Here is a 25,206-nt window from a genome sequence, read left to right on the forward strand (position 1 = left end):
AAGCTCGGGAACCTGGAAGATGCGGGATGGACCCAGGAAGACCCTGCTGAGTCACTGGGCTATGTTCAGCATAGGGTAGAGGCCAAGTAGCCCTGTCTGGGGTACAGTGGCCCCGATTCCCGCTTGCCCCTCACTGCCACCGGACTTCAAAGGCCCATAACCTCTTTCTCTGCCACAATAGGAACGTCTAGCTGCTTCCTCCACTGAAACCAGCAGCCCACCCACTGGGGTCGAGACTGACCCCGGCCCCTTTGCGCATTCCACAGCGTTGTCCTGATGCTCAGAAGGGCCATACAACGGGCGTTCTTTCTTAAACTGTTAACTCTGAAAACCCAAGAAAGCGCGGGTTTCATCCAGAGAAAGCCTGGCGTCCCAGAATGAACTAGGCGGGAAGGAGGGGTCTGTGGAGCTGCCGCGAGCCGGGCGGAGGGGAGGGGTTCTGGCGGCGAGGGGGTTGCGTCCGCCAAGGCGTGGGGTCGGAAAGGTCACAGGCGGGCGGGGAGATGGAGTGGCCCATGGCGCGCGGGAGCCGGGCGCACCTCCTTCCGCTCCCCCCTCCCACTTCCAGCATCTGGGCGCGGCTCGGGGGTCGCGCTCCGCCGTTCCCGGCGCCCGCAGTCCCGGGGAGGCCGGGCTCCGGAGACCTGCGGCGGAAAGAACCCCAACACGGCCCTTTCGGCACAAGCGCGCCCGGCCGCCGCCGCCCGCGTCCCCGCTCGCCGGCTCACCCGCTCACCCGCCCCCGGCGCGCGTCCCCCAACGGGCCCCGGGTCGTCCAGGCCGCAGCGGCGCGCTGGGCCCGCAAAGCCCCCGGCCGGACACCCAGGCCGGGACTCGCGGAGCCGGGGCGGGGCGGGGCGGGGCGGGGCGGGGCGCGCCGGCCGGGCCGGCCGGGCCGGGGGTGTCGGATGTCACCCCCGGCGCACACCTCGGCCGGGGGGCGGGGGAGCGAACCACTGAGATGCGGAGACCTCCCCGGTCCTAGAGCGGAGCAGGAAGTGTCCCAGGGGAGGGAGCCGGAGGGCTCCGGCCTTTCCTTTCCTGCGCGTCCGGCGGGCTCCGCGGCGGCCAGGCTCGCGCGGCCCGCCACCGGGGACGCGCCGCGGGGGTGAGTGCGGCCTGGGCGGCCCGGCTACTCGCGCACCCCGGCCCCGCGCGCACGGCTCCCCGCGCGCCCCGGCTGTCCGCGCTCCCCGGCCGCCCTCCCCGGAGCCGTGCGGCGGGGACGGTGCGGGCGGGGCCGTAAGGCGACACAAATGCTGTTTTGCAGGCGCCTCCATTTGCTCCCACCTCTCCACTACCGAGCGCAGCCGCGGTTTTCTGAATGAGCCGGGGACGGCGTCGGCCCCTGCGAGGAACCGGCCGGCCTCAGGAGGGACGCCCGGGGGAGCGGGCTGGAAGGATGCGGAGCTGCTGCCGTAGGCTTCCGCCGCAGCAGGAGGGACTCGAGTTGGGCGCCTGGCAGGGGTTCCGGGCGGTGAGGTGAGCAGCCGGGAGCTGGCGGGATTGCGGTCTGGCGGGGAGGCGGCGAAGAAAGCCGGCCCCTGCGCCTGGCCTGGCCTGCGGTCCTCCTTCGTTGCCGCTGCGCCCGCGGAGTCCTCCCGGAGCTGCTTTCCGCACGCCCCGCCCCTCCGGCAGTGCCCCGGGGACGAACGTGAGTTCATTCATCAGGCATCTTTTCCGAGCCGCCTGCGTGCCGGGTGCCCTGTTGACCAAAAGGGCCCCGGCTGTGCGCTTGAAGGTGCCCCGCAGCGTCCTGAGCGGTGAAGGTGGGGCACGAGTCTGGGGCAGCCCTGAGCGCTCTAGAGGCCCTGCAGCTGTGGGATGGCCGAGCTCCTGGGAGGTGGGGGCAATTCGGGCTAGGCTGGTGCTCCAGCGGCTGGCGTACACACCCTCAGAGCCCTTCGGTGTCCTACTCTGTTTGTTCTTACGTGAAGCCAAGAGGTCCAGAGCCTGGAGTCTGGTGGCAGGTCAGGGGCCTTTGCTGTTACCTGTGGCCTCGCATGCTGTTGTGCGAAGCATGGGTGAGGGGTAGCCTTATGCAGTCTGCTGTCCAAGCGTGGCAGAAGCCTGAGGATGAGTGAAGGGGCTATGGGCCTCATGCACCCTTCACTTTCCTGGAGTCCCCCAGTCTAGAGTAGCCATGGCTGCTCTCGGATGTCGCTGGAGAGGTGTGGGGGCTCCCCGGAATCCCTGTGCCTGAACACTGTCCTGCCTGAGGAAGCTGGGAGCTGTGTGCTGTCGCCTTTACCATTTGGGGTTTGGGGATGACGTGGGGGTGAGGAGCACAGGCTGATAGGCAGCACTGCTGTTTCTAAATACACGGTTATTTTCTCTGGTTACACGCAGGATGTGGCTGCATCTCTCCTCTGCTGTGTTGGGGGCTGTCTGCTTCATCCTCTCCATGCTGCTGGCTGGGGCTCACTCTGGAAGGTCCAGCACCGGTCCTTGGCCCTGGCCAGACACGGGGTTGACTTTTGGTCCTGGGTCTGCTCTGAAGGCTCTTCCCAGGAATGTCTTTCTTTGTCTTTCCAGCTCTTTTTGCAAAGGTCTCAAGGGCAAGGACGGCGACTTTGGCTCCAAAGCCTCAAGATAGCGTCTTGCTTGGCGTGTGCGTCTCAGGTCCTGTCCAGGAGAACCTGGCTCCTGAAGGTACCACAGCACCTTCACTCCATCTGTCTCCTGCCTGTGGTCCATCCATGTCTCTGGTTGCTTGAAACACTGGTGTCCTGTCCTGCTAGCGCTTTTCTTCCAGACTCCCCACCCCCCGCCCCCGCCTTGCGTGTCTGGTCACCGGCTAGAGGAATCACATGATGGTGCTGTTGAGGGGCAGAGGGTGGTACTTCTCTCTCCCCGCTTGTGTAAGGAACAGCCATGCTGACCCCTCTCCCATGTCCCAGAACTCCTCCCGAGGGCTGGTCTCTGGGGGCTTTGCCACACTCCCCATCACCACCCCCCAAAAACCTACCACAGGAGACCAGAACATTGAAGCCAGTGATTTCTGTTTGGAAATAGGGTCGTCTTCTGCTGCTGACCCCCATCAAATCCCATCATGCCCACAGCCCTGTGCCCCCGAGTCTTGGCTCCAAAGGAAAGTGAGGAACCCAGGAAAATGAGGAGCCCACCGGGAGAGAACCCTAGCCCCCAGGGGGAGCTTCCCAGCCCTGAGTCCTCCCGCCGCCTCTTCCGCCGCTTCCGCTACCAGGAGGCTGCGGGCCCCCGGGAGGCCCTGCACCGCCTCTGGGACCTGTGCCGGGGCTGGCTGCGGCCGGAGAGGCACACCAAGGAGCAGATCCTGGAGCTGCTGGTGCTGGAGCAGTTCCTGGCCATCCTGCCCCGGGAGATCCAGGGCTGGGTGCGGGCCCAGGAGCCCGAGAGTGGTGACCAGGCTGTGGCAGCTGTGGAGGCACTGGAGCGGGAGCCAGGGAGACCCTGGCAGTGGGTGAGCAGGGGGTGCTACGCCGGGCTAGTGGGTGTTGGGGGGTTGCTGGGCGGGAGAGGCAAGGAGCGGGTCTGGACGACATTTGTGGAGAGGGGCAGCCGTGTCCTTGGATGTTCGGCAGTATCACATGTTCTCTGGCCAGGGGTGAGAAGCTGTGGATCTCCAGGCTTCAGTGAGGCTCAGGTTGGAGTTCGGTTTCCTCAGAAAATGGGTTCTGTGACTTGTGACCTCACAGCCCTGTAGAAGGCCCTGTCTGAGCCTCTAGCGCTTCACCAGGAGGGTGTTCAGCAGGTCCAGGGATGGGTGGTATCGGTCCAGTCTCTGGCCGCTAGCTCTCTCCTGGCCAGGGACCTCTCCACCTGGCCCTGAAAAACCCTCTCTGGAACTGAAGCTCAAGCACTGTGAAGACCCCGTGGTGATCGAGGATGGGGACAGCCCTCCAGACCAGGAGCAGGAGCGGCTGCCAGCAGAAGCCCAGAGCGAGCTTGCCAAGAGCCAGGACACGCAGTCTGTGGCCCTGGCGCCAGGCCCCGGGCTCCCGAGCAGACCACCAGGCCAGCTCAGTGGGGATCCAGGTACTGGATGGGGGAGGGGCATGCATACCCCACCGTGTCTGTATTTCCTTCTCCTCTGCTGAAGAGCCATGAACTATGTTGGAGATCTGGGTCCTTTCCTAAAGCGATTCAGTTAGAATCTGATGAGCACGTCTGTCCTCTTCACTGTGCTAGGCCCTCCCAGAGGGACCACTGCCCATCTCTTGGAGGGTGCATTTCTGGATCTTGTCGGCTTGGGGGCCAGCCAGGCACCATCACCCAGCAGGGCCTGTGTGGGCAGCTGTGCGCGGCGATGCCTTGTCTCCCTGAACTGCTCTTTCCTCAGCTACAGAACAGCTGCCCTCGGGATGTGTCATAGGAAATATAAAATTGCCTCACAGGGAACGGGCTGGTGTTTTCAGGGTGCAGGGCCTGGGTGTCACCTAGGTGCATTTGGCTTTCTGTGGGAAGAGCGCCCATGGCTGGAGGCAGGTGGTTTTGACAGCTTTGAATCCTCGAGCTCTGACCTAGGGCATAATCCAAGTCCTGGTTTCCAGTGAAATCTAGAGACATTTTTTAAGAGACATCTCTACAATTAGGAACTATATGGCTTTTACCGGAGGCGCATCCCCAGTAACAAATCAAGCACCCTTCCTGGGTTTGTTGAGGATTGAAGGATGAGACTCACAGAAGGATGAGACTGAGAGCAGGGACCCGAGCTGCCCATGATCATCAAGGGAGTTGCAGTGCCTTCAGGGTGAGGGAGGCGATATCCACGACAGGAGGGTCGGTTTGGGAGGACTTGCCACATTGTCCTGTAATTACAGCTGGAGAAAGCCAGGAGGGCATGCTTGTGATTCACTCAAGTGGTCCTTTGTAATGTAGTAAGGTTTTTAGTTTCCAAAAAAAAATGTTAAATTTCTTTCAGTGTGTAATTAATCTGCCTTCTGTGTAAGGCTTCATTTTTCTTTTTTAACATCAGGGCTGCCGGCCATTGGGGCTTGCTGGGGCTTCTGTGACCAAGCACCATCCACTGGGCACCACACAACAGGAACGCATATTCTCACAGTTCTGGGGGGCCAGTGCCCTCCATCAGGGCGTGGGCGTGTGGCTGTCTCAAGAGGCTCCTCCCTGCGTCTTCACAGACTTGTCTCTGAATGTCCATCTGTGTCCTAATCCCTTTTGATCAGGACACGAGTCGCTGGATCAGGACCCACCCATGGGACTTCACTGTAGCTCAGTTACCCCTCGGAAGACCTCATCTCCAAGTGCAGTCATACTCTGAAGTTACACGTTCATGATTGGTCACTGGGGGATGAACCTCCAGTGGAAGCCTATAGGTTCTAGTCTTGCTGGTCTTCCTAGAAAGGTAGATTTTGTTGGAGACTGAGAGCTCTCCAGTGATTCTCATGGCGTCCCTGTACTCCTTTCTCTTGTGGACAAGTGAGGGAGGTCTGTAGTTAACCAGGAAGGAAGCACGTGTGAAACTGGAACTACAGCGGTCCTCCCACATCCGAGCCCACGCAGCCTGCACTTGGGCCAGTGGGGTGGCCACCTGTCACTGCCCTTGAGCTCTCCCTGTCTCACCCTCATTGTGTTGGAGGCTGGTATCCCAGACCTGCAAGGGGAGGCACACCGGATGCTGGTATCAGCTTGGATGGGAGGGATTCAGCATGTGAGGTAGGCTTCTCCTGCATTTGTTCTGACCCTGCAGATGGCGGCTTTCCAAGTCTTCCTTTGCGGAAGAAGCAGATTCCAAAACAACTCGTTTTTCAGGGTGGCCCCGCAGGCCAGGCGTGTGGCTCACCATCTGCAACGCTGAGCAAGGCGGTTTGGTGTAGGCAGGACAGGAGTCCTCCTGCAGTCGAGCGGAGGGGTTGGCCGGGCTGCTGGTGGGCCATGCTGCCGTGCCTCCTAGCCCTTAAAGCACTTGGCCCACGGCTCTGCTGGGAGCTGCTTGTGGTTGGTAGCCATCTTTCTTCCGGAGCTGTGTGATTTCTCACCTTGTAAATAAGTGACCACAGGTCACACAGTGATGTTCGTTGCTGGCAGGTCTTAGGGACACCTCGATGCCATAGAGCTTAAACCTTTATTTTCCCGGTATTGGGTCTCCGGACCTGTGGGAGGCAGCGGAGTGTGTTGAGTAAGAGATTGTTGAGTCTCGAATAGGTAAATGGTCCTCCTGATGCAGATAGAATAGTGTGTGTTCACTGTACTGGGAGCAACAGCAAACAAGAAGAGAAAGTAGGCGTCACTCATGCACGGAAAGCTGCCTTGAACCCAGGCATGCCCTCCCCGCTCAGGCCTCTCCTGGCTACATCGGAAAGCACAGTGACAAAGATTCCTGTGGTTTGCAGTACTCTTCATGTGCATTGTCTTGTACTCCCCCTTCCTGTGGATGAGGAAGGAGACACGCTTTCCCTGTCTTTCAGTTCTGCAAGACACTCCCCTTCTTCAGGAAGCAAGTTTGAGGGATACACAGCCCGTGACGGACCTCCAGCTACCCCTGGTGAGTGACTTCTTCCAGAGCCCTTGAACTCCAAAATGCTGCCTGTCCCTGCCCCCACCGCACTATGTGAGCAGAGACAGCCTCAGGTCAATGTATGCCATCCTCTGGACACCTAAGGGTCCCCCTGGGAAAGATGGGGGAACCTCACGGCATATCCGTTTCTGTCCTAATCATCGCAGTGATTATATTCCAGAAGTGTTAGGAGGTGAGGGGAGAAGGCACATGTCATTTCAGTACCGTACACAGCCAGGCACACTCATAAGGACTTTTCGTGGTATGTTCCCATGTGATATTACACACAGCCAAGCAAGGCGTCCTTGCTCACGTGCCCCCGTGCAATAGAGAGCCCGTCCGATAGGGGTCTCCCTCCCTTCTTTCCTGCCATTTTGCTGCCTTTGGCTGCAGCTGCTCATCATGCCTCCTCCATTTTCCTGACACGTTCCCTGCCTGGCAGCCAATATGGTCTTGTCCCTTGGAGAAGTGGGTGATGTGAGGTGTGGACCTGGCAGATAGAGGACTGTCTGGTGGTCCCAGGTATGCCTCAGCACCATGTATCCTGCAGGACTTGGGACCTGGGAGGGGGGTCGGCTCACGGTGGGGAGGAGCTGGCGGGTATGTGGCTTGGGATGTGTGTCTTCCCTTTGAAGCGGTATCCAAGGGCTCTTGTGTGCAACGTGCACTCCCATATCAGCGATGTCCTGTGACAGTTGTGGAACAGACTGACCCAGAGGTAAAGTGCCCAGTTTTTACTAAAGATAGAGATGTTTGACTTGTACGACATGCAGAAAAGGCCTGTGAGCTCAGAGTCCGATGAGCCCGGCATCCTTCTGAGCCTCCACGTCCTCCGGTGCAACGGGAAGATGGATTTCGGTGAGTCAGCACCGTCTTCTCACTGCCCTGAAGACAGTTTCTGCTCAGTACACTGGAAGTCACCATCACAGAGGTCTTATTTTTTCAGAATCATTTTGAAATGTTTAAATTTTTAGTTGTGGTAAAATACATACTACATAAAATTTACCATCTTAACTATTTTTCATGTACAGCAGTGTCTTTAAGGGCTCAGGGAGTGTAAGTATGTTCACACCATTGTGCAGACAGCCTCTAGAACTTTCTCATCTTCCTCAGTGGAAGCCCCTTGCTGGTTAGGATGTTAGGATATAACTCCCCTCTCCCCCACGCCCCCAGCAAAATGGCTGCTCTGCCTCCTTTGTGAATTTGGCTACTCCCTATAGTTCATGTACGTGCAGTTACACCTTTACAGCATTATGTCTTCGTGACTGGCTTGTTACACACAGTGTGGTGTCCCCAAGGTTCCGTCACACTTTTCTGAGGTGGGCTTTCCTTCCTTTCTGAGGCTGGATAAGATTGAACAGCGTGTATGTGATACATTCTGGTCAGCTGGGTAATACTGCACGGCACGTGTGTGAGGCATTCTGGTCAGCCGGGTAAGAGTGCAGAGTGTGTGCATGACGCATTCTAGTCAGCAAGGTCAGAGTGCTTGGTGTGTATGTGATGCATTCTGGTCAGCCAGATAATACTGCATCGCGTGTGTGTGACGCGTTCTGGACAGCCGGGTAAGAGAGCGTGGCGCGTGTGTGGCACATTCTGGTCAGCCAGATAATACTGCACCACGTCTGTGTGGCATGTTCTGGTCACCCGGCCAAGAGTACACAGCATGTATGTGGCACGGTCTGGTCAGCCAGATAATACTGCACCATGTGTGTGTGATGTGTTCTGGACAGCCAGATAACACTCACGGTGTGTGTGTGACTTGTTCTGGTCAGCTGGGTAAGAGTGCACGGCGTGTATGTGGTGCATTCTGGTCAGCCGGGTAAGAGTGCACAGCATGTGTTTGGCGCATTCTAGTCAGCCGGGTAAGAGTGTATGTGATGCGTTTTGGTCAGCCAGGTAAGAGTGCACAGCGTTTGTGTGACTTGTTCTGGTCAGCCGGGTAACAGTGCACAGTGTGTATGTGATGAGTTTTCTTCACTCGCTTGTCCCTGGTTTGCACCTGGATCTCGGCCCCTGGGAGCGGTGCTGTTGTGAACATAGGCAGACGTGTGTAAATGTGCTGTTGATCTTTTTCTGTCTGAGGTTAATTGCATTCATCTGCAGCGGCCAGAAACGACAGAGCTCCCTTGTACTGTTCACACTATGCGGTCATGTACGGTGAAAATACCGTAGAAGGTCGTGGCCAGCCTATTTGTGTGGAGGCACACAAGATGCGGACCACACGCTTCCTCGGAACCATCCTTCCCTTTGCCCTTGACAGCGGCCTGTGTTCAGTCTGCAAACAGCGGAGCTGTGACGGGCTTTTGCAGGTGTCTGTGGCTCGAGTCCTGCTGTGTGCGATGAGATTCCACAGCATGGACTCGCTGCAGTGTGCCTGACCTCTCCTCTGTTGAAACCTCTGGCTTGTTTCTAGTCTAGGGCTGCGTTGCATAAAGCTGGTGTACATACTGGCTTGCGGGCTGTTGTGGGAGCGTCAGCTTCTTGCTCTGGGAGGAAGGCCCAGGTGTGCACTTGCTGCGTTGTATGGTATGTGCGTGTTTTATTTTGTGGGAAACTGCTGCGTCCTTTTCCAGAAGGAGTGCTCATTTCTAATAGAACAAGTGCAGTTGGTTTTTGTTGTTTCTCTTGGATTCTGTCACCTTGCTGGATCAGTTTGTTTTTAAACGGCGTGCTCTAGATTTTCCGTGTACGCAGTCACGCTCTCTGCCCATGAAGACAATTTTACTTTTTTCCAGTCTAAGTCTTTGTTCCGTGTCCTGGCTTCCTTTCGCTGAGAACTCCCGGCACAAAGTTGGGAGGCGGTGCTGAGCTCCTTGTCCCTGTCTGTCCCCAGGGTTCATGGGAAAGAGTTCATTCAGTCTTTCACTGTCCCTGACCATGGCAGCCTTAGGGGTTTGGAAATACTCTTAGTATTTTTTCCTTTTTTAAAGATTCCATTTATTTGACAGAGAGAGAGAAATCACAAGTAGGCAGAGAGGCAGGCAGAGAGAGAGAGGGGAGGAAGCAGGCTCCCTGCAGAGCAGAGAGCCCGACATGGGGCTCGATCCCAGGACTCTGGGATCATGACCTGAGCCAAAGGTAGAAGCTTTAACCCACTGAGCCACCCAGGCGCCCCTGGAAATACTCTTGATGCAGTTGCAAAAGTTCCTCGATCCCTGTTTTCCTGTAGTTTTTATTATAATGGGTAGCTGTTGAAATTTGTCGAAACTTTTTCTGTTGCTGTTCGTCACTTGTATTTTCTGTAGATTGTTAATGTTGTGGATTATATTTATCGATTTGTGGATATCGAACCAGTCTTGCATCCCTGGAATGAACCTCTCCTGGTCACGGAGTAACATTCTATGGGTATATTGCCATATTTTACTTGCATTTACAGGTGACCGTTGAACATGAATTTGAACTGTGCTTGTCCATTTACATATTTTTTTTTGACATACAGTCTAGTAACCTCAGTGTGCTTTCTCTTATGTTTTTTTAAATAATAGTCCTTTTGTTGCTTAATTTATTGTAAGAATACAGCATGGAATACATATAACATATAAAATGTGTGTTCATCAACTCTTTATGTCAAGTTTTGGGGAAGTCAGAAAGTATACATGTGGTGTCTGTTGCGGGGGAGAGTTGTGCCCCTGACCGCTGCATAGTCCAAGGGTCGCCTACATTTCGTTAAGGATTTCTGTAGCTGCCATTTGGGGAGAGAACAGTCTGAGTTTGGTATCAGGGTAATACTAGGTTTGTAAGACGATTCTGGTTGTGTCCACTCTTGATTTCTAAAGGAGATTGTTTAGAATTGGTTTTCATTCTTTGACGTTTGGTAGAGTTCTCAGATGGCACCGTGGGAAGCCAGAGGTTTCATGGGGGTGGAGGGGAAGTGGTGTTTTAACCATAGACCTGACTTCCTTGGCGGTCCTAGAGCCATCCACGCTGCCTCTGTGATGGTGGAGGTGCTGGTCTTTCTCAGTCCGCTCCTTCCTTCGAGCTTGTCAGATCCATGTGCACAGACGAGCTCATGCTGTTCCTGTATCATCCATCTGGTTTGGCTGCAAAACCCATTTCACTTCTGATACTGGAAATTGGTATCTTCTGTCTTTTCCATGTCAGTCTTATTAGACTGACGGTTTTCAATGTTGGTGATCTTTTCAGAGAACTAGCTCATTGTTTCATTGATTTTTATTTGTGATTTCTTTTTCTGATTTCATTGATTTCTGCTGTCATCTTGACTGTTTCTTCTGCCTGCCTGCTTACTGTTTGTGATCTTGGCTCTTGAGGTGCAATCTTCGGTTACGGATCTGAGACTTCCCCTCACATGGAGGAATTTTAATATAAGTGTTTCCATGCAGTGACCGTCCCCCAGAGAACTACTTCAGCTGTATCCCACAGATTGTAATGATGTAACTTTACTTTCATTCATTTCAGTGACTTTTTTTAATTTCCCTGACCCTTCTTCTTTGACCCAAGCTTTGTTTTAAAATGTGCTGTTTAATTTCCAAGGGCTTGGAGATTCTCCCTTTATTTTCTATCCCTGATGTCTGGTTTGATTGCATTGTGATCCAGGAATGCGCGGCGTGTGCTTTTGGCTCTTCCACGTTTGTTGGGAGTTCCTCCACTCCTTCCAGGATCTGGTGAGCGTAGCATGTCTGGCCAAGCCGTGTGTGTGGGTTGGGAACAGTGTAGGTGCTGTGGGTGGTGTGGACCGGAACACACAGGTTGTGTGCTTCTGCTCTTGCGTATTTTCTTTCGCTTGTCAGAAGTCACATTGAGGCCCCCTTCAGTAGTGGTCGATTCCTCTCTTCCTTCCAGTTCTGTCACTCTCTGTGTCCGTTTCTCAGCTCTCTGGTTTGGGACACACACAGTGGGGGTTGCTGTCCCTTCTTGGGGGACGACCCTTTTATTAGTATAAAATGTTCTGTCTCGTTTTCTTTGCTCTAAAGTCGGCCTTATCTGGCGTTTGACTACTCCTCCCTTTGATCAATGGTTGTGTCATACATACCTTCTATCTTTTTACTTCCAACCTGCCTGTACCATTATGTTTGAAGTGAGTTTCTTTTCTTTTTAAAGATTTATTTATTTATTTGAAAGAGAGAGGGAGAGCACACAAATGGTGGGGGGCAGGGATAGAAAGAGAATCCCAACCACACTCCACCCACATGTGCAGTCTCTCTCAAATAAATAAATCCTTAGGAAGAAGTAACTACATTAAAATATATATGGTCTAAATACATCTTTAAGTGAAACTCTGCACCACACATGGGGCTTGAACACACGACCCTGAGATAAGAGTTCCATGCTCTTAGAACTAAGCCAGTCAGTTACCCTTAAACACATCCATTAAATCACAGCGAGTGATTGGCAGAGTAGACTAAGAAACCTGACCTAACTCTGCTGTCTCAAAGAAACTCACTTCTGGGGTGCCCCAGTGACGCAGTCGGTTAAGAAACAATTCTTGGTTTCGGCTCTGGTCGTGATCTTGGGATGGAGGGCTCCATGCTTCCTTATCAAAGCTCCGAAGGGTCTTTGCTCCTGCAGGAAAAGGATCTTCCTTCCCTGGCCACTTCTGGGGTGCTCGTGCCTATCCTCTGTCTCCAGAGTCCCCAGTCCACGTATGGTGTGTTTGCCACGATTTCTCTGGACGGCCTGTCTCCGGTTCCCTCTGCCTGGGTCTGTGGGCTGTGTGTTTTAACATATACAGGAATTCTGGAGTTGGTTTCTCGTCCTGTCAATTCCAAGCACCCCCTCTGCCTGCATGACTTGGCCGATAGGACGTCGGCTGTCCCGAGGCCCTTGCCCAGGCTCCTGACGCTCTGCTCACTTGTTCGCAGTCTGTTCTCTGCCCATCGTTCAGATTGCACGTCAGGTTTCTCCGTCTCCTCCCCACGGGCAGGTTCTGTCCTCTGTCCCTTTCTTGTTGCCGTCAGCAGTTGCTGAGCCCTCTGTTCTGCAGCTCTGCTATTTCCACTTAACTCTCTATTCACGTTTTCTGTGTTCAATCCGGTTCTTGGTACTTGGTGTAGGCTGATTTTCTACAGACACATGCACTCTTCCTAGGTCTCCTTGAAACCATCTGTCCAGCTGGGTTTTCCCTTCAGACACTGTTCCAGCAGAAGGTAGGGTCAAGCTGCCTCAGGGTCCCCGCTGGCACAGCCATGGGGGGGCTCCTGCATGGGACTAGGGCATTGAGGGGGGCATAGCCATGGGGGGTTTCCTGCATGGGGTGCGGGTGTGGGGGGAGAGCACTGCCATAGGAGGGGCTCCTGAGTGGGGCTAGGGCACGTACTATACATGTACGGCGGGGGCTCCTGCGTGGGTCAGGCGTGCAGGGGGAGTGGGGCTTGGGAAGCTCATGGTGCCCCACTGAAGGCACAAGGCATGACTCTCATGTGCTCCCTGCTGGCACGAGCAGGGCTAGGGGCTCATTGCTGTAGTTCTTTGGTCCAAGGCCAAAAGCCCATCTTCTCTCCACCTTTCAGAGTCTTGAGTGTGGGTTTTAGGTATCAATGGCCTGGGATTTCTGTTCTGGAGGCAAGAGTTAGGGAAAATATATCTGTTCCATGTGTCAGAAGGACGCAGAAGTCTCTGAAAATCCATTCTTCTGATGAAACTTGGCAAGATTGAGAAATGGAAAGCCTGTGACACGTTCCTGGTTACCTGACATCTCCACGTGTTCTGTAACGTTCTTCCAGACTCTTCTGTGTCCTTTGTTTCCGCCTAGCTAGGATGATACGTGGGGTCAGTGTATACCACGGCTGCTGCCAACATGTGAGCACATGTCCCTGCAGTGCAGAATTCCCCAGGTCTTTGTGGCCGAGTCTGTGACCCCACCCACGTGGCCTCCGGGCTCAGTTTTGCATCAGTGAGGCCATGAGTGTCTCTGCCCACTGTGTTTCGTTCCTTCTTCCAGGCTTTGGTCCATTCTCGGGCACTGATCCAAGGGTGAAGGGGAGGAAACCCATAACTCTTGCCTTGCTGTGTAGTCTGTTGTTTTCTCCAGAACCTGCAGAGCCAGCAGGCACTGCTGTAAGACAGCTCTGATTTCCTTCTGTCTCACCAACTGTGGCGCTTCCCATGTCTTCCTCCTCCGCAGGCCGTCGGGAGCAAGCCCCTTCCTGTGCTCTCCTGGGCTCAGTGCTGGCCTGCGCAGGGGCTGACAGGCAGAATGCAGGCGAGAAGGGGGCACTTCATGTGTCTGTGTGAGAACCCCAGGCAGGCAGGTAGGTCCGTGGCTGAAGGACTGTTTGGCCGGGGACCGCGCGGTTGGTAATGGACACTAAGGTGACGTTTGGTGTTGTCTGAGCCAATCAGAATGCTGTCCTTTCTGGGGGTTAAGGGCTGTTGGCCCTTCCAGGCAGGGGAGAGTCAAGGGGGCTCTTGATGAGGAAGAACAGTGCTGGCTTTAGGCAGAGACGGGGCAAGCAGAGCACATTGTCTATGTTCTCATTCTTCGGTTTCCCTCAGCTGGAAAGTCTTGATTCCAAAGTGGTGTCCCCAAATGGGGATGGCCCTTTGTGACCCACTCTGAGACCGACTCCTGGTTCTATGCTGCAAGCCCATGGCTTCCCCGCAGTCTGTCATCCGTTCTGTGGTCTGTGTGCTGCCCCCACACTGGCCTCCTCTTCGTGGCCGTTGAGACGCAGCTGCTCAAGCTCTGTGGACCTCCTTAGACAAGGCGTATTTGTATGGAGACGCTGAGTGGTTCATCCATGTCTGTGAGATTTGGAAGCCGGTTCCCAAATCCTGTTCAACCCTAGACATTTCTGAACTATTCTGTTTATTTTAACTTTTATTGTGGAATGGACTCCAAACTTGAGGAAGATTGCGAGAGTAGGACAAGAGACTTGCAAATGCCCTTCACTTTAGTTTCTGTGTTGTCTCCCTGCCCCCACCTTCCTGCCTAGGCTCATCTTTTCCCCGACCCTGCAGAGCATCAGACGCATCTTTATCTCTCCGGCCACAGCATGCCCAGCTGCATACATGAGTGATATATGTATCACGTTCTGGAAGTTTCAGTTGAGATAATGAGCAACCAGGGTTATGCTTCTGGGTTTGCGTCTGATGTCCAGCATCCACCCTGTCCCCCCGGTGAGCTTTCCTGGTCTGTAATGTCCATATTCCAACAGGTGGAGACTGGCCCTCCTCACTCAGCGGCAACTCTGCGCAGATGCAGGCTGCACACTGTGGCAAACCCACGGGCTGGGCTGTGTCCACCCCGGCACACGTGCCCCACAGGGTCATGTGGCTCTCGCTGGAGTACAGGTCTCTGGGGGTTAACACCTTGTACGGGGAGAGTGTGTGTATATGATTGTTCCACAGGGAGCTATTCTTTTATATTAGAATTGTTTATCATCTTCACCAGAATGATGGTGGAAAATGCTGTCTATATTTGTACTTCCTTAAATCTAATTTTGAGTAGCACCAGGGTGATAACCTCAGGGTCCTGAGTTCAAGCCCTGATTTTAAAAAACAAGCTGATTTGGGGCTATAATCTGCATACAGTGCAGCTGTTTCAGCATCTGGCTTGCAGAATGTCAGACAAGTGTGTGCATTGCTGTCCTGGTTGCCCCAGTCAGGATGGGGAGCATCTCTGCACCACCCTTGAGGCTCCCTGGTGCCCCTTTGTGGTGGAGCCAGGCCCTCACGCCTGTGCCTTGCCTCTCTCCATTGCTACTGAACATGAGCTTCCCTCCTGGAACTGTACATGAACAGAATCCTATGGGATGTGGCCTAGGGGCGGCTCCTCTTACCAGCCCAGTGATCCAGGCATCACTCACCTGCGTGAGTCAGCAGTGAGGCTCTGTTCATCGCTGAGTAGCATCGCATGTGGTGACAGCCAGTCTGTAGTCCCCTGTCCACGGGGATTTCAGTCACTTCATTTTCAGCATTACAAAGGATCTTCTAGAACATTTGCATGTCTTCATGCAGAGACACGTTTTTATTTCTCTGGGAGTGAAGTTGTTGGAGGGTAAGTGTGTGATCGGTTCTACGAAAGATGGCTGTTTTCCCTGGACCACTTCGGCTCCCACCTAGTGAATGCACCTCTTCCCCACTTTTCATTTTCTTAGAAAAAGTACGTTTTTGGTCATTAAAATATTCGTTATGGTTTTCGTTTGCATTTGACTCAACGAAGTGTATCTATCTTTTGTGAAGTGTCCAATAGCCTGTCTATGACGGGGTTCCTTGTCTTACTGTGTAGTTTTAAATAAGCTGCACACCCAGCATGAGGCTCACACTCATGACCTGAGATCAGGACTCACCCTCTGTGACTGAGCCAGCTGTGTACCCATCTTACCATGTTTTAAGAACTTTGTATAAATCATATATTCTGGAGGACAGTAGTTTGTCCTATACATGTACTGGAAGTTCGTGGTTTCCTTGTTTTAATGGTGTCTTTAGAGGGTCACACATCTTTAATTTTCACGAGGTCAAGTTTATCACTTTCTTTTCTTTTGTCACTTAGCTTTTTATGTCCTAAGAAATCTTTGTCCCAAAATCATAAAGAATTTCTCCTGAAAGTTTTAGAGTTGTGGCTTAGTTACATTTTTAGGTCTTTGGTTCATTTCAGGTTATTTTTTTGTGTTTGGTATGAGGTGTAGTTATTTTTTTAATGTTGATATTTAGTTGTTAATCACCACTCACTGAAAAGATTTTCCTGGGGTGCCTGGGTGGCTCAGTGGGTTAAAGCCTCTGCCTTCGGCTCAGGTCATGATCTCGGGGTCCTGGGATCGAGCCCCACATTGGGCTCTCTGCTCAGTGGGGAGCCTACTTCCCTTCCTTTCTCTGCCTAACCCCTCTGCCTATGTGTGATCTCTGTCTGTCAAGCAAGTATATAAAATCTTGGAAAAAAAAGCGCATCTGAATGTTTAAAAAAAAAAAAAAATTTCCTTTAGTGGCCTTGATACCTTCATCAAAAATCAGTTGTCTGGGAGCGCCTGGGTGACTCAGTCAGTTAAGTGGCTGCCTTCGGCTCAGGTCATGATCCCAGAGTCCTGGGATCGAGCCCCACATCGGGCTCCCTGCTCTGTGGAGAGCCTGCTTCTCCCTCTACCTCTGCCTGCTACTTTGCCTACTTGTACTTTATATCTCTGTGTCAAATAAATAAAACCTTTAAAATTTTTTCTTCTGATATTAAAAAAAAAAAAAAATGAGTTGTGCACGTACATCTGGGCATCCTGGCCGCACCGTGGTTTATCCGTGCTCTGATTCTTTACACCAAACCACCGTAACTTCATGGAAGGTTTGCAGCTGGGTAGTGTGAGTCCTCCTGTTTGATTCCTTATTTTCAGAATTCTTTCCACTGGTCTGAATGCTTGCTTGTCCACATTCATTTCAGAATTAGTACATCATTTTCTATAAAACTGCCCCCTGGGGTTTTTGTGTGGGATCGCCTAGAATCTGTAGGTCATGGTGGGGTGAGCTGATGTCTTAATGGTCTAGAAATATGTTCAACCCTTCCATGTTCAGGCGACATTCAGAGTAGAGTTTGTATGCGTTTTCCTTAAGAAGTCCATGGTTTTGATTTTGTAAGTGGTCTAGCCTTTTTTTTTTTTTAATTTCATCTTCTAGTTATTGCTCATACACAGTGATACAGAAATACATATGATTATTGTATATTGGCCTGCTGTCCAGAAACCTTGTTAATTTTACCCATCAGGACAAAACCTTTCCAGAATATTCCAGACCCTGTCCTGTGATTGGGTGGTGGGAGTTTTGGCCTCTCCAGTGAGGAGGCAGTGGTTCAGGGGTTTGAGAGGAGATACAGGTTTATTGAATCCAGGGCCAGGGAGTGGCAGGCTGGACGGCAGAGCCGAGACCATGTGCCAGGAGGGTGAGGGGTGGTTCAGGAGGAAGGTGGGACGGTGAGGAGGTTTGGGAACATAAGGAATGCTCCCTTTTTTGTGCTCAGTGGTAAGTAGCCCGTTGGCCCACTCTGGCCTGTGGCTGTTCTGAGGTGGGCTGCCTGATGGCCCTGCTTGCACCCAACCCAAGGGCTACCATGGGCCCTTCTGTCTTACTTAGCCTTCCAGAAGTAGCCTCTGCATGCCCCCCGACAGATAGATAAGGACAGATCCTTGGCATTGGTTGGAGGCCTCAGTAGCTGCTTCCTCCTGAATGGGGGCAGGGCCGGGGGGGCGTCTGTCTAGCAGGAGTTCATTTATAGATCAGAGTGTGGTTTGAGGTTAGGAAGCTGTTGGGCCATTGGAGTGATATTACTTTGTGGTCAGGGCCATGGGATTTAGGGGAAGGGACCCCTCCAGTGGCATGGGCTGGAATCCCAGTTCAGCAGTCCTTCCCATACGGAATTGTTGGATTCAAGATGAGACCAGTTAACAAAGATTAAAGAGGGGACCAAAATGAGGAGTATGAGTATTGAGGGCAGAAGTGGTAAGAAGAGAAGTGGGGAGAGCTGTAACTGGTTTCCAGGAAAAGCAGGCAGGTGATTAAAGGTGAAACAAAGGGACAAGGGCCATGGAAGAAGGAGCAAGGCAGCTGGGAACAGCAACCTGCGGACAGCGTCCCAGCCGGCTCCTAACACAGGCAGATTCACTCTGGTCCAGTTTCTGTGCACACTGGGAAATGGAGACTGGGGGGACCGAGCAGGAGAGCCAGGGAAAGCGGTCCTGACCCATCCCCCCCCGCCAGGGGCTCGCAGCCCACCTGTTTGCCCTGGCATCTTCAGACCACCCCATAGAGCCCCCCTGGTTGAAGAACAGGGGCTCTGCTGCCACAGAGCTGGTGGGGAAAGGGAGGGAGGGAGGGTTCCCTCTGAAGGGTGGGAGGGGACACCCATCATCCTTGTGGACAGGGGCCATGTGGCGGGTTCACCCCGGCTTTGGGTTCTCACCCAAGAATCACCCAGACAGGAGGTCATCAGTGTACCAGGGAGAGTCCCTAGAGATCCCTGGGAAATCAGGGGAGAGTCCTAGGGCCAAGGTCCTCCAAAAGTGGGGCGTCCCAATTGGATGTGGGATGACTGGATTGGGTAGAGGGGACCCCGGCTGGCATAGGGGGGTACAGTTGTCCCCGGCACGTAGAGGTGACCCCAGCTGGTGTAGGGCAATCCTGGCAGGTAGAGGGGGACCCCAGAGGGCGGAGGCCAGCAGGAGGTGGTGAGGGGACAGAAGTTCTCTGGGTATAACTACAGGGGCTGTGGCTTCTGCCAGCAGTTTCCAGCACATGCTGAATGGTCAGGATTGCAGACAGATCTCCTCACCTGTCTTCCAGTCTTCATCAGATGGTTTCATAGGTGTGTTTTCATGCACGAGTCAAGGTGAACTTTTTCTCATGTACTTCGAAGTATTTACTTTCTTGACTCCCTCTGTAACGGATATGGAAGGCTCTCTAGACAGGTGCTCTGTATATTCTCAGCCCCTCTTCTCGTTCATTCGTGGTGGACCTGTGTTCCCATTTGTCATTTGTTTCATTCATGCTGTGCCATTACTGAGCATACTTCTAAGTTTTATGTGTCTGCCCATTATTTCTTTACATGGTCTTTATTTTTACTCCCTGGAAGCCATTTTTTGCCCTTCTGGTACTTTAAGGTTTTTAGGGGGGTTTTTTTTGTGTTTTTGTTTTTTAATTTTTAAATTTGTTTTCAGCAACCTGTACACTCAACATGGGCTCAGTCTCACTGCCCCAGATGAGAGTCACAGGCTCCATCAACTGAGCCAACCAGGTACCCCTAGGGTTTTTATTTTTATATTAGTTTGGTCAAGGAACAGGATCTAGTTTTATTTCCAGTCAACCAACTATATCAAATACATTAGATAAAAATTATCTTTTCCGGGGCGCTGGGTGGCTCAATCATTAAGTGTCTGCATTCAGCTCAGGTCATGACCTCGGGGTCCTGGGATCGAACCCCACAACGGGTTCTCTGCTCAGCGGGGGGCCTGCTTACCCCTCTCTCTCTGCCTACTTGTGATCTGTCTTTGTCAAATAAATAAATAAAATCTTTTTTAAAAAATTAAATAAAATTAAAATAATACTATGCTTTCTTTTATAAGAGTGAAGTATATCCACAATTAAAAATGAGCTGGTAAAAAAGAGAAGAAAGAAAAAAAAAGAAAAGGGGGCCATTAGAAGATAGAAAAATAGGCAAAGAAAACAAAGAGGCATTTCAAAGCAGACAAACACAGGTTGGCCACTAAACCGAGAGGAAAGGTTGGTGGAGAGCAGGGTAGGCTCCCACGAGGACAGCTACTCACCTGGTTATTGGAACCATGATAGTATTGGCGCCCAGTGCTGACAAGATGGTGGGGAGAAAAGAGATAGGTGCGCAGTCTAGAGCAAGAACCATGCGGGGGTATTTAATATAGGGGAAGATATGTGTCAACAGGGTCCAGCACTCCTCTGCTGCGTGTCCCTAAAATCCCTTGCCCATGGACAGGGGAGGCCCGTGAGAGAGCTCCCTGAACCATTGCTGTAGCAGCAAACTGTTGGGGGGCACCCAGCGCTACTGACAGAAGAAGGGGTGAATCAGCGGCGCTCTGAAATCACACCTTTGCGTAAGTGCGTGGACTAGACACACGTGCATGGAAATACAGCTGAATGGGAGTGCAAGCGAATGCCAAGTTCAGCATTGGGAAGTGTGCAGAATGGTGCTGTGGTGTGATTTAAGGCTGGGTTCACATCTGGTGGCTGTCCTGAGGTAGGCCCAACCATGTAGCTCTAGACCCACACTGTGGGTGGGGTGGGGCTAGAGGTGGGGCTTGGAGCCACAGCTGCGCAGAGGAGACCACAGGCCCCTGTGGGGCCCGCCGACCCGAAGCAAAGGCTATCAGTATTTGTAGTTTTTACACCTCTGTGCTGGGGACCTGCATGTTTTGTCTCTTTGATCATAGACGGTGCATGCTCAGGGCCCCGTCAGACACGAGGGAAAAGCATGCAAAGGAAACTTCATGTGGTTCCACACAGTGGGTGTTCCACAATGTTTGACACACATTCCTGCCTGCGCCTCTGAATCTCCTGGAAACAGTGGGCATGCTTGTGACATCTTCCCGGAGGTCCACAAACATGCGTTTCCACTCAGTGTGCATGAGGTCCTGTTTCCCAAATTCTCGAGGACACGGGAGCATGATACTTATAATCCTTTTCAATCAGCTACTCCCTGGGGAGTGGGGGGGAACCTGAAACAAAACCAAGTAAGCGCAAAGCTGGGACTGTTTCCACTTGAACCCCTGATGGTAGATGTGTTTAGCATGTTTAGCATAGATGGTAGATATGTTTAGCATGTTTAGCATAGATGTTAGTTTAGCAAGGTTTCTGGGGTCCCCATTAGAAAGTTAACACAGCGGTTCCCCATCCTAACTGCTTGTTACAGGCACCTCTGCAACTCTTAATTTTTTTTTCCTTAAAAAGAAAGACCCATAATTCACACAACACAAGATGAGGTTACTGAACCCTGGGCAGTTTGGGGGTGTTGTGGAGTGGTCTGTCTGCTGTGGCTCTGTGGACATGGTGGCTGGGTCACTGTATGCTGCGTGGGGCTGTCCGAGGCTCGGCAGTCGATGCCAGGGCAGCCCACCCCACGGTGGTGGGAGGCAGGCCCTCTGGGCTGGTGCAGACCAGCCCCACTGGGCCAGAGTCCCCTCGCTCAAAGAATCCCGCTGGTAGATGTTGGGTTGACACATGCCTGCAGTTCCTCGGCGGTCAGGGAAACAAGAATCTGGCACCATATATGAATGGGGGTAACTTGGTACATCTTCCTGAGTGGCTCTGTACCCCTCATGTTTGCTGCCTCAATCTCTTGTCTCCAGATTCGGTTTTAAGAATTAAGAAGTGTGTATGTGGGATGCCTGGGGTCTCGGTCAGTTAAGCGTCTGCCTTCAGCTCAGGTCATGATCCCAGGATCCTGGGATCAAGCCCCGCACTGGGCTCCCTGCTCTGCTTCTCCCTCTTCCACTCCCCCTGCTTGTTCTCCTATTCTGTCTCTGTGTGTCAAATAAATAAAATCTTAAAAAAAAAAAAAAAAGGTAGTGTGTATGTGAGGGAATAAGAGGCATGTTACATGGATATGCCATCAGATTTTAGATTAAAATCAATTTTGACTCATTCCTGGGGTCCATGACTCAAAAGTGTCAGAAATGTCTCCTTGTAGTAGTAACCTGCGGTCCCTGTAGCAGTTGCTGGCGTCCCAGATGGTGAGACTCCTCCCTGTGAGGACAGGCTGGACAGCCCTCTGCACAGGAGCTTTTCATGCACCAGCAGACCGTGGAGGGTCCCTTCTGTGTGCAGACAGGCCCTCCTGCTTCCTCACGGGTGTGTGCTTGTGCCCGGCAGCTTGCCCGATTCAGAGGCGGTGTTCAGTCTGCTGCGATTACCCAATATCACTAATGCTGCCATGAAAAGTCCCGCACGCAGAATGAACTCTGGAAGTGGGATGTCAGCATGGGTACTGGGGTTGGGCGTCCCGCGTCTGCCCACCTGACAGTTGTGGGTGTCATGCACCGAGTCGGAGGTCCGTCCCTGTGCACCCCCAGCCACTCTGTGAGGCACCTGCCTGACGAGGGGCGGGAGGAGGATGCCAGCTGGAGCAAGGGAGGGGTGGCGCCGGGCAGCCTCCCAGTTCACTTGTCTTGCTGGAGGCTCTGCCCTTCGCCCCACAAGCCTGCCCGAGCTTGACCCGGGATTGAGGTATCCCCGTTCTGCGGTTTCAGAACCGGGTGTCCCCCTTCAAGGACATGATCTTCTGCTTCTCGCAAGAGGACTGGTCCCTTCTAGACCCTGCACAGACTGGCTTCTATGGAGAGTTCATCATTGGGGAGGACTGTGGAGTCTCCTTGCCTCCAAGTAAGGCTTCCTTGCCTCTGTCCTGAAATCAGAGAACTGCGGGGCCAGTCTCTGCTTCAGTGTTCACCCCTGAACCCTCAGGCCTACTGACTGCACATACATCAGGCCTAGCTGGCTGGTTTGCATACTAAGCCAAATAAAACATGCTTTCCATGCGCCTGGTTTTCTGTTGTGTGTAGGCTATGGCTCATTTTGCTTCTGTTTCCCTGATGGTCCTGAAGGAGACCCCCCCTAACCACAGCTCCTCCCTTCAAATGCTCCTCCTGTCCTCTCCCTGTTTCCTCTCAGTAGCCCTTCCTGGCCCCCATGGGGACTGTGACCCGGTGTGCATGTCTCCGGCTCTCCTTTCTGGACCTGTGTGGGGTCCGCCCTCTACCCTCCCTGGCTTCCTGTGAGAACACATGGCTGATGGGTGTGTGTCCTCCCCTTCGTGAACAGATGACCCAGGCACCCAGCTGGATCTCTCCCAGGGAGAGGAGAATGAACCCCGGGTCCCCGAGTTGCAGGACCTCCAAGGAAAGGATGTGACCCAGGTCTCATACTTGGGTGAGTAATGGTTCCAGAACTGGGTGGAAGGTTGCCACCGGCCAGAGGCAGGCCTGCTCCCACCACCATCTCTCTGCAGCCCGGTGTTACTCCTACACCTTGTCTGGCCTCCTTCCTGACTCTTGCCAGAAAGCACGTTGCCATTCCCCTCAGCCAGAGGTGAGGGTATGACAGGAATCCCCTGTGCTGCAAGTGGGGCCTGGCTTAGGCTAACTAGGTGGCCCATCCACAGGTGAGCTTAGATCCTCCCCAGAAGTCAGGTTGGGGAGGAGGAGTGGATGCTGAGACTGTCTGGCTCCCAGCCACACGGGGAGGAGCTGGGGCTCGGCCATGGTGTTTTTTCACATCCTCCCCCACGCCGTGTCCATCGAGCTCATGTCTGTAGCCTCCGTGCCCTGGAAAATCTGCTCCTTCATGGGAATGGGCTCTGTGCGGTATCAACAGCAACCCCCATCCCCTTGGAACCCTAAAGCTGGCATGGAGCAGACCAGGTTTGCACCCCATGCCCACCTGGAACAAGCATGCACATGCCCTGGCTAACTCTGCACGCTGCGTATATGCAGCATCTGTGTGAGGTGGGGGACCTTGTAGATACCCAGCACAGAAAGTGGGAGTGAGCGCTGGGAGTTCTGTTGAGTTCAGCACCCAGGTTCGGGGGGTGACCCGTCTTGTCTACAACACTTGCCTGAACCCAGGGCTATTCTCCAACCAATTAATTTCTCCAGACTGCCCAAGCCTCCAGCCATTCCAGATAGAAGAGAGACGAAAAAGGGATGAGCTACAGGTGCCAGAGTTCCAGACCTGCCAGCAGATGACACTCACTCAGAACACCTGCCCAGGTACTGGGTTGGGGAGGCTGCACACCTGTGTATGTGGTGTGTGTGTGTGTGTGTGTGTGTGTGTGTGTGTATATGCGTGCTGCTCGGGGGAGGGGGTCCCTAGGTCTCTATGATCCCTGCTGACGGCTCCTGTGGACTATATGCTATAGCGCTCTTCTCCCAGTCTGGGACCCTCCTGTCCTTGCCTTCCCTCTGCGGGTGAGAGCCAGGGCTCCGCCAGCGGACGAGGGTTCGGTGTGCTGCGGGTGGTCATGGCTTGAGGAGTACCCAGGACAGGCCTTGGCATCCTTGCTGGCTTCTGCGTGCCTTCAGCACCTCTTTAGAAGGTGGATGATAACCAGCCGGGGTTGTTCTCCGCTCCACCTCCTCCTCCCCAGGCCCTGTGGGGGATTTGGCTCTGAATGGGCAAGACACTTTGAGTGTTGCTGTCTGAGAACAAGGAGGGATGCTAGGTTTCCAAGCGCGTTGGTCGCCCATGGCCTCTGAGCAGGGGAGGGGCTTGGTCCCCCACCGTTCGCATGCAGGGTGCTCCAGGCCTGGTCGCTGTAATGCGTCACTGGACTCTCTCTTCATGCTCAGGGTGCTGTCTCTGTGCATTGCCTACATAATACTCTGCAGTCCTGGTGTTGGCTTGTGTTCCTCTCCCACGGGGTGAGCTCTGCTTGGACCCAAGCCTTACGGAAGCATATAGTCTGTGCGAGGTGCTGTGTGTGCACCTTGTGTGCTGATGACACTTCCCAAGAGGTCTGCCAAGACAGCAGACATTTCCCTCCTCCCGGTCCTGGAATGGGGTCAGGGCCAGCCTCGGAGGTGCTGGCAGGCTCTGTGGATGGTGAGGACACACTCTGCCATGGAATGCCTGCCCTCCCCCTGTGTGCTCACGTGGCCTTTCACTATGCCTGCTGTTGGAGACAGAAGTTGATGCTCTCCCATCTCTTCCTTTCCTCATAAGTGCTCATCCCAGCACAAGGCTCCCACCTTCAAGACTGCTTCTAGGCCCAGCTACCTCTCAAAGGCCCTAGTGCCTGATGCCTTCACACTGGGGCTTAGGGCTTCCTGGCTCTTGTCTGTACCTCATCGAGCCATTGCATGTCCTGTCTGGGAGTCTCCTAGAAACTCTCAGTTATAGGCCTGGATCTGTTGCCTCTTAGGTATTTGCCCACAATTTCTCCCCCTTTTATAAAACTTTACATATCAGCCCATAACTTCTTCCCTACATTTGATTTTTTTTTTTTTTTTTTTTAAGATCTTATTTATTTATGTGAGGGGGCACAAGCAGGAGGAGAAGCAGACTCTACGATGAGCAGGGAGCCTGATGCAGGACTTGATCCGGGACTCTGGGATCATAATCTGAGCTGAAGGCAGATGCTTAACCAACTGAGCCACCCAGGCACCCTTTCTACATTTAAAAAATGTGAATTTTTCATATCCCCTTTCAGGTTTTGTGTCTTATAAGAAAGCCTCCCATTTTTTTAAGCTTTTATTTATTTATTTGACAGAGACAGAACACAAGCAAGGGGAGTGTGAGACGCAGAAGCAGGCTTC

At 53.2% G+C, this 25,206-nt stretch overlaps 1 protein-coding gene across 2 annotated transcripts in view; it reads left to right on the plus strand.

The window, feature by feature from the left end:
* Positions 1–1,053: 1,053 nt before the first annotated feature.
* The window catches only part of ZNF496 (zinc finger protein 496), a 29,692-nt gene continuing 5,539 nt past the window's right edge, over positions 1,054–25,206 (plus strand). The window contains exons 1-9 of one of the 2 annotated variants that reach the window (XM_044261575.1): positions 1,054–1,108; positions 1,271–1,482; positions 2,536–2,652; positions 3,016–3,442; positions 3,834–4,017; positions 6,408–6,484; positions 22,144–22,276; positions 22,715–22,822; positions 23,548–23,661. In XM_044261575.1, the coding sequence (XP_044117510.1) occupies positions 3,053–3,442; positions 3,834–4,017; positions 6,408–6,484; positions 22,144–22,276; positions 22,715–22,822; positions 23,548–23,661 (1,006 nt within the window). In that variant the 5' untranslated portion in view covers positions 1,054–1,108; positions 1,271–1,482; positions 2,536–2,652; positions 3,016–3,052. Of the gene's footprint in view, positions 1,109–1,270; positions 1,483–1,511; positions 1,655–2,535; positions 2,653–3,015; positions 3,443–3,833; positions 4,018–6,407; positions 6,485–22,143; positions 22,277–22,714; positions 22,823–23,547; positions 23,662–25,206 lie in introns of those variants that run through there. The other variant, XM_044261582.1, reaches the window with a different exon arrangement.

Source organism: Neovison vison, chromosome 1 (assembly GCF_020171115.1).
Source record: "Neovison vison isolate M4711 chromosome 1, ASM_NN_V1, whole genome shotgun sequence".
NCBI classification, from domain to species: domain Eukaryota; kingdom Metazoa; phylum Chordata; class Mammalia; order Carnivora; family Mustelidae; genus Neogale; species Neogale vison.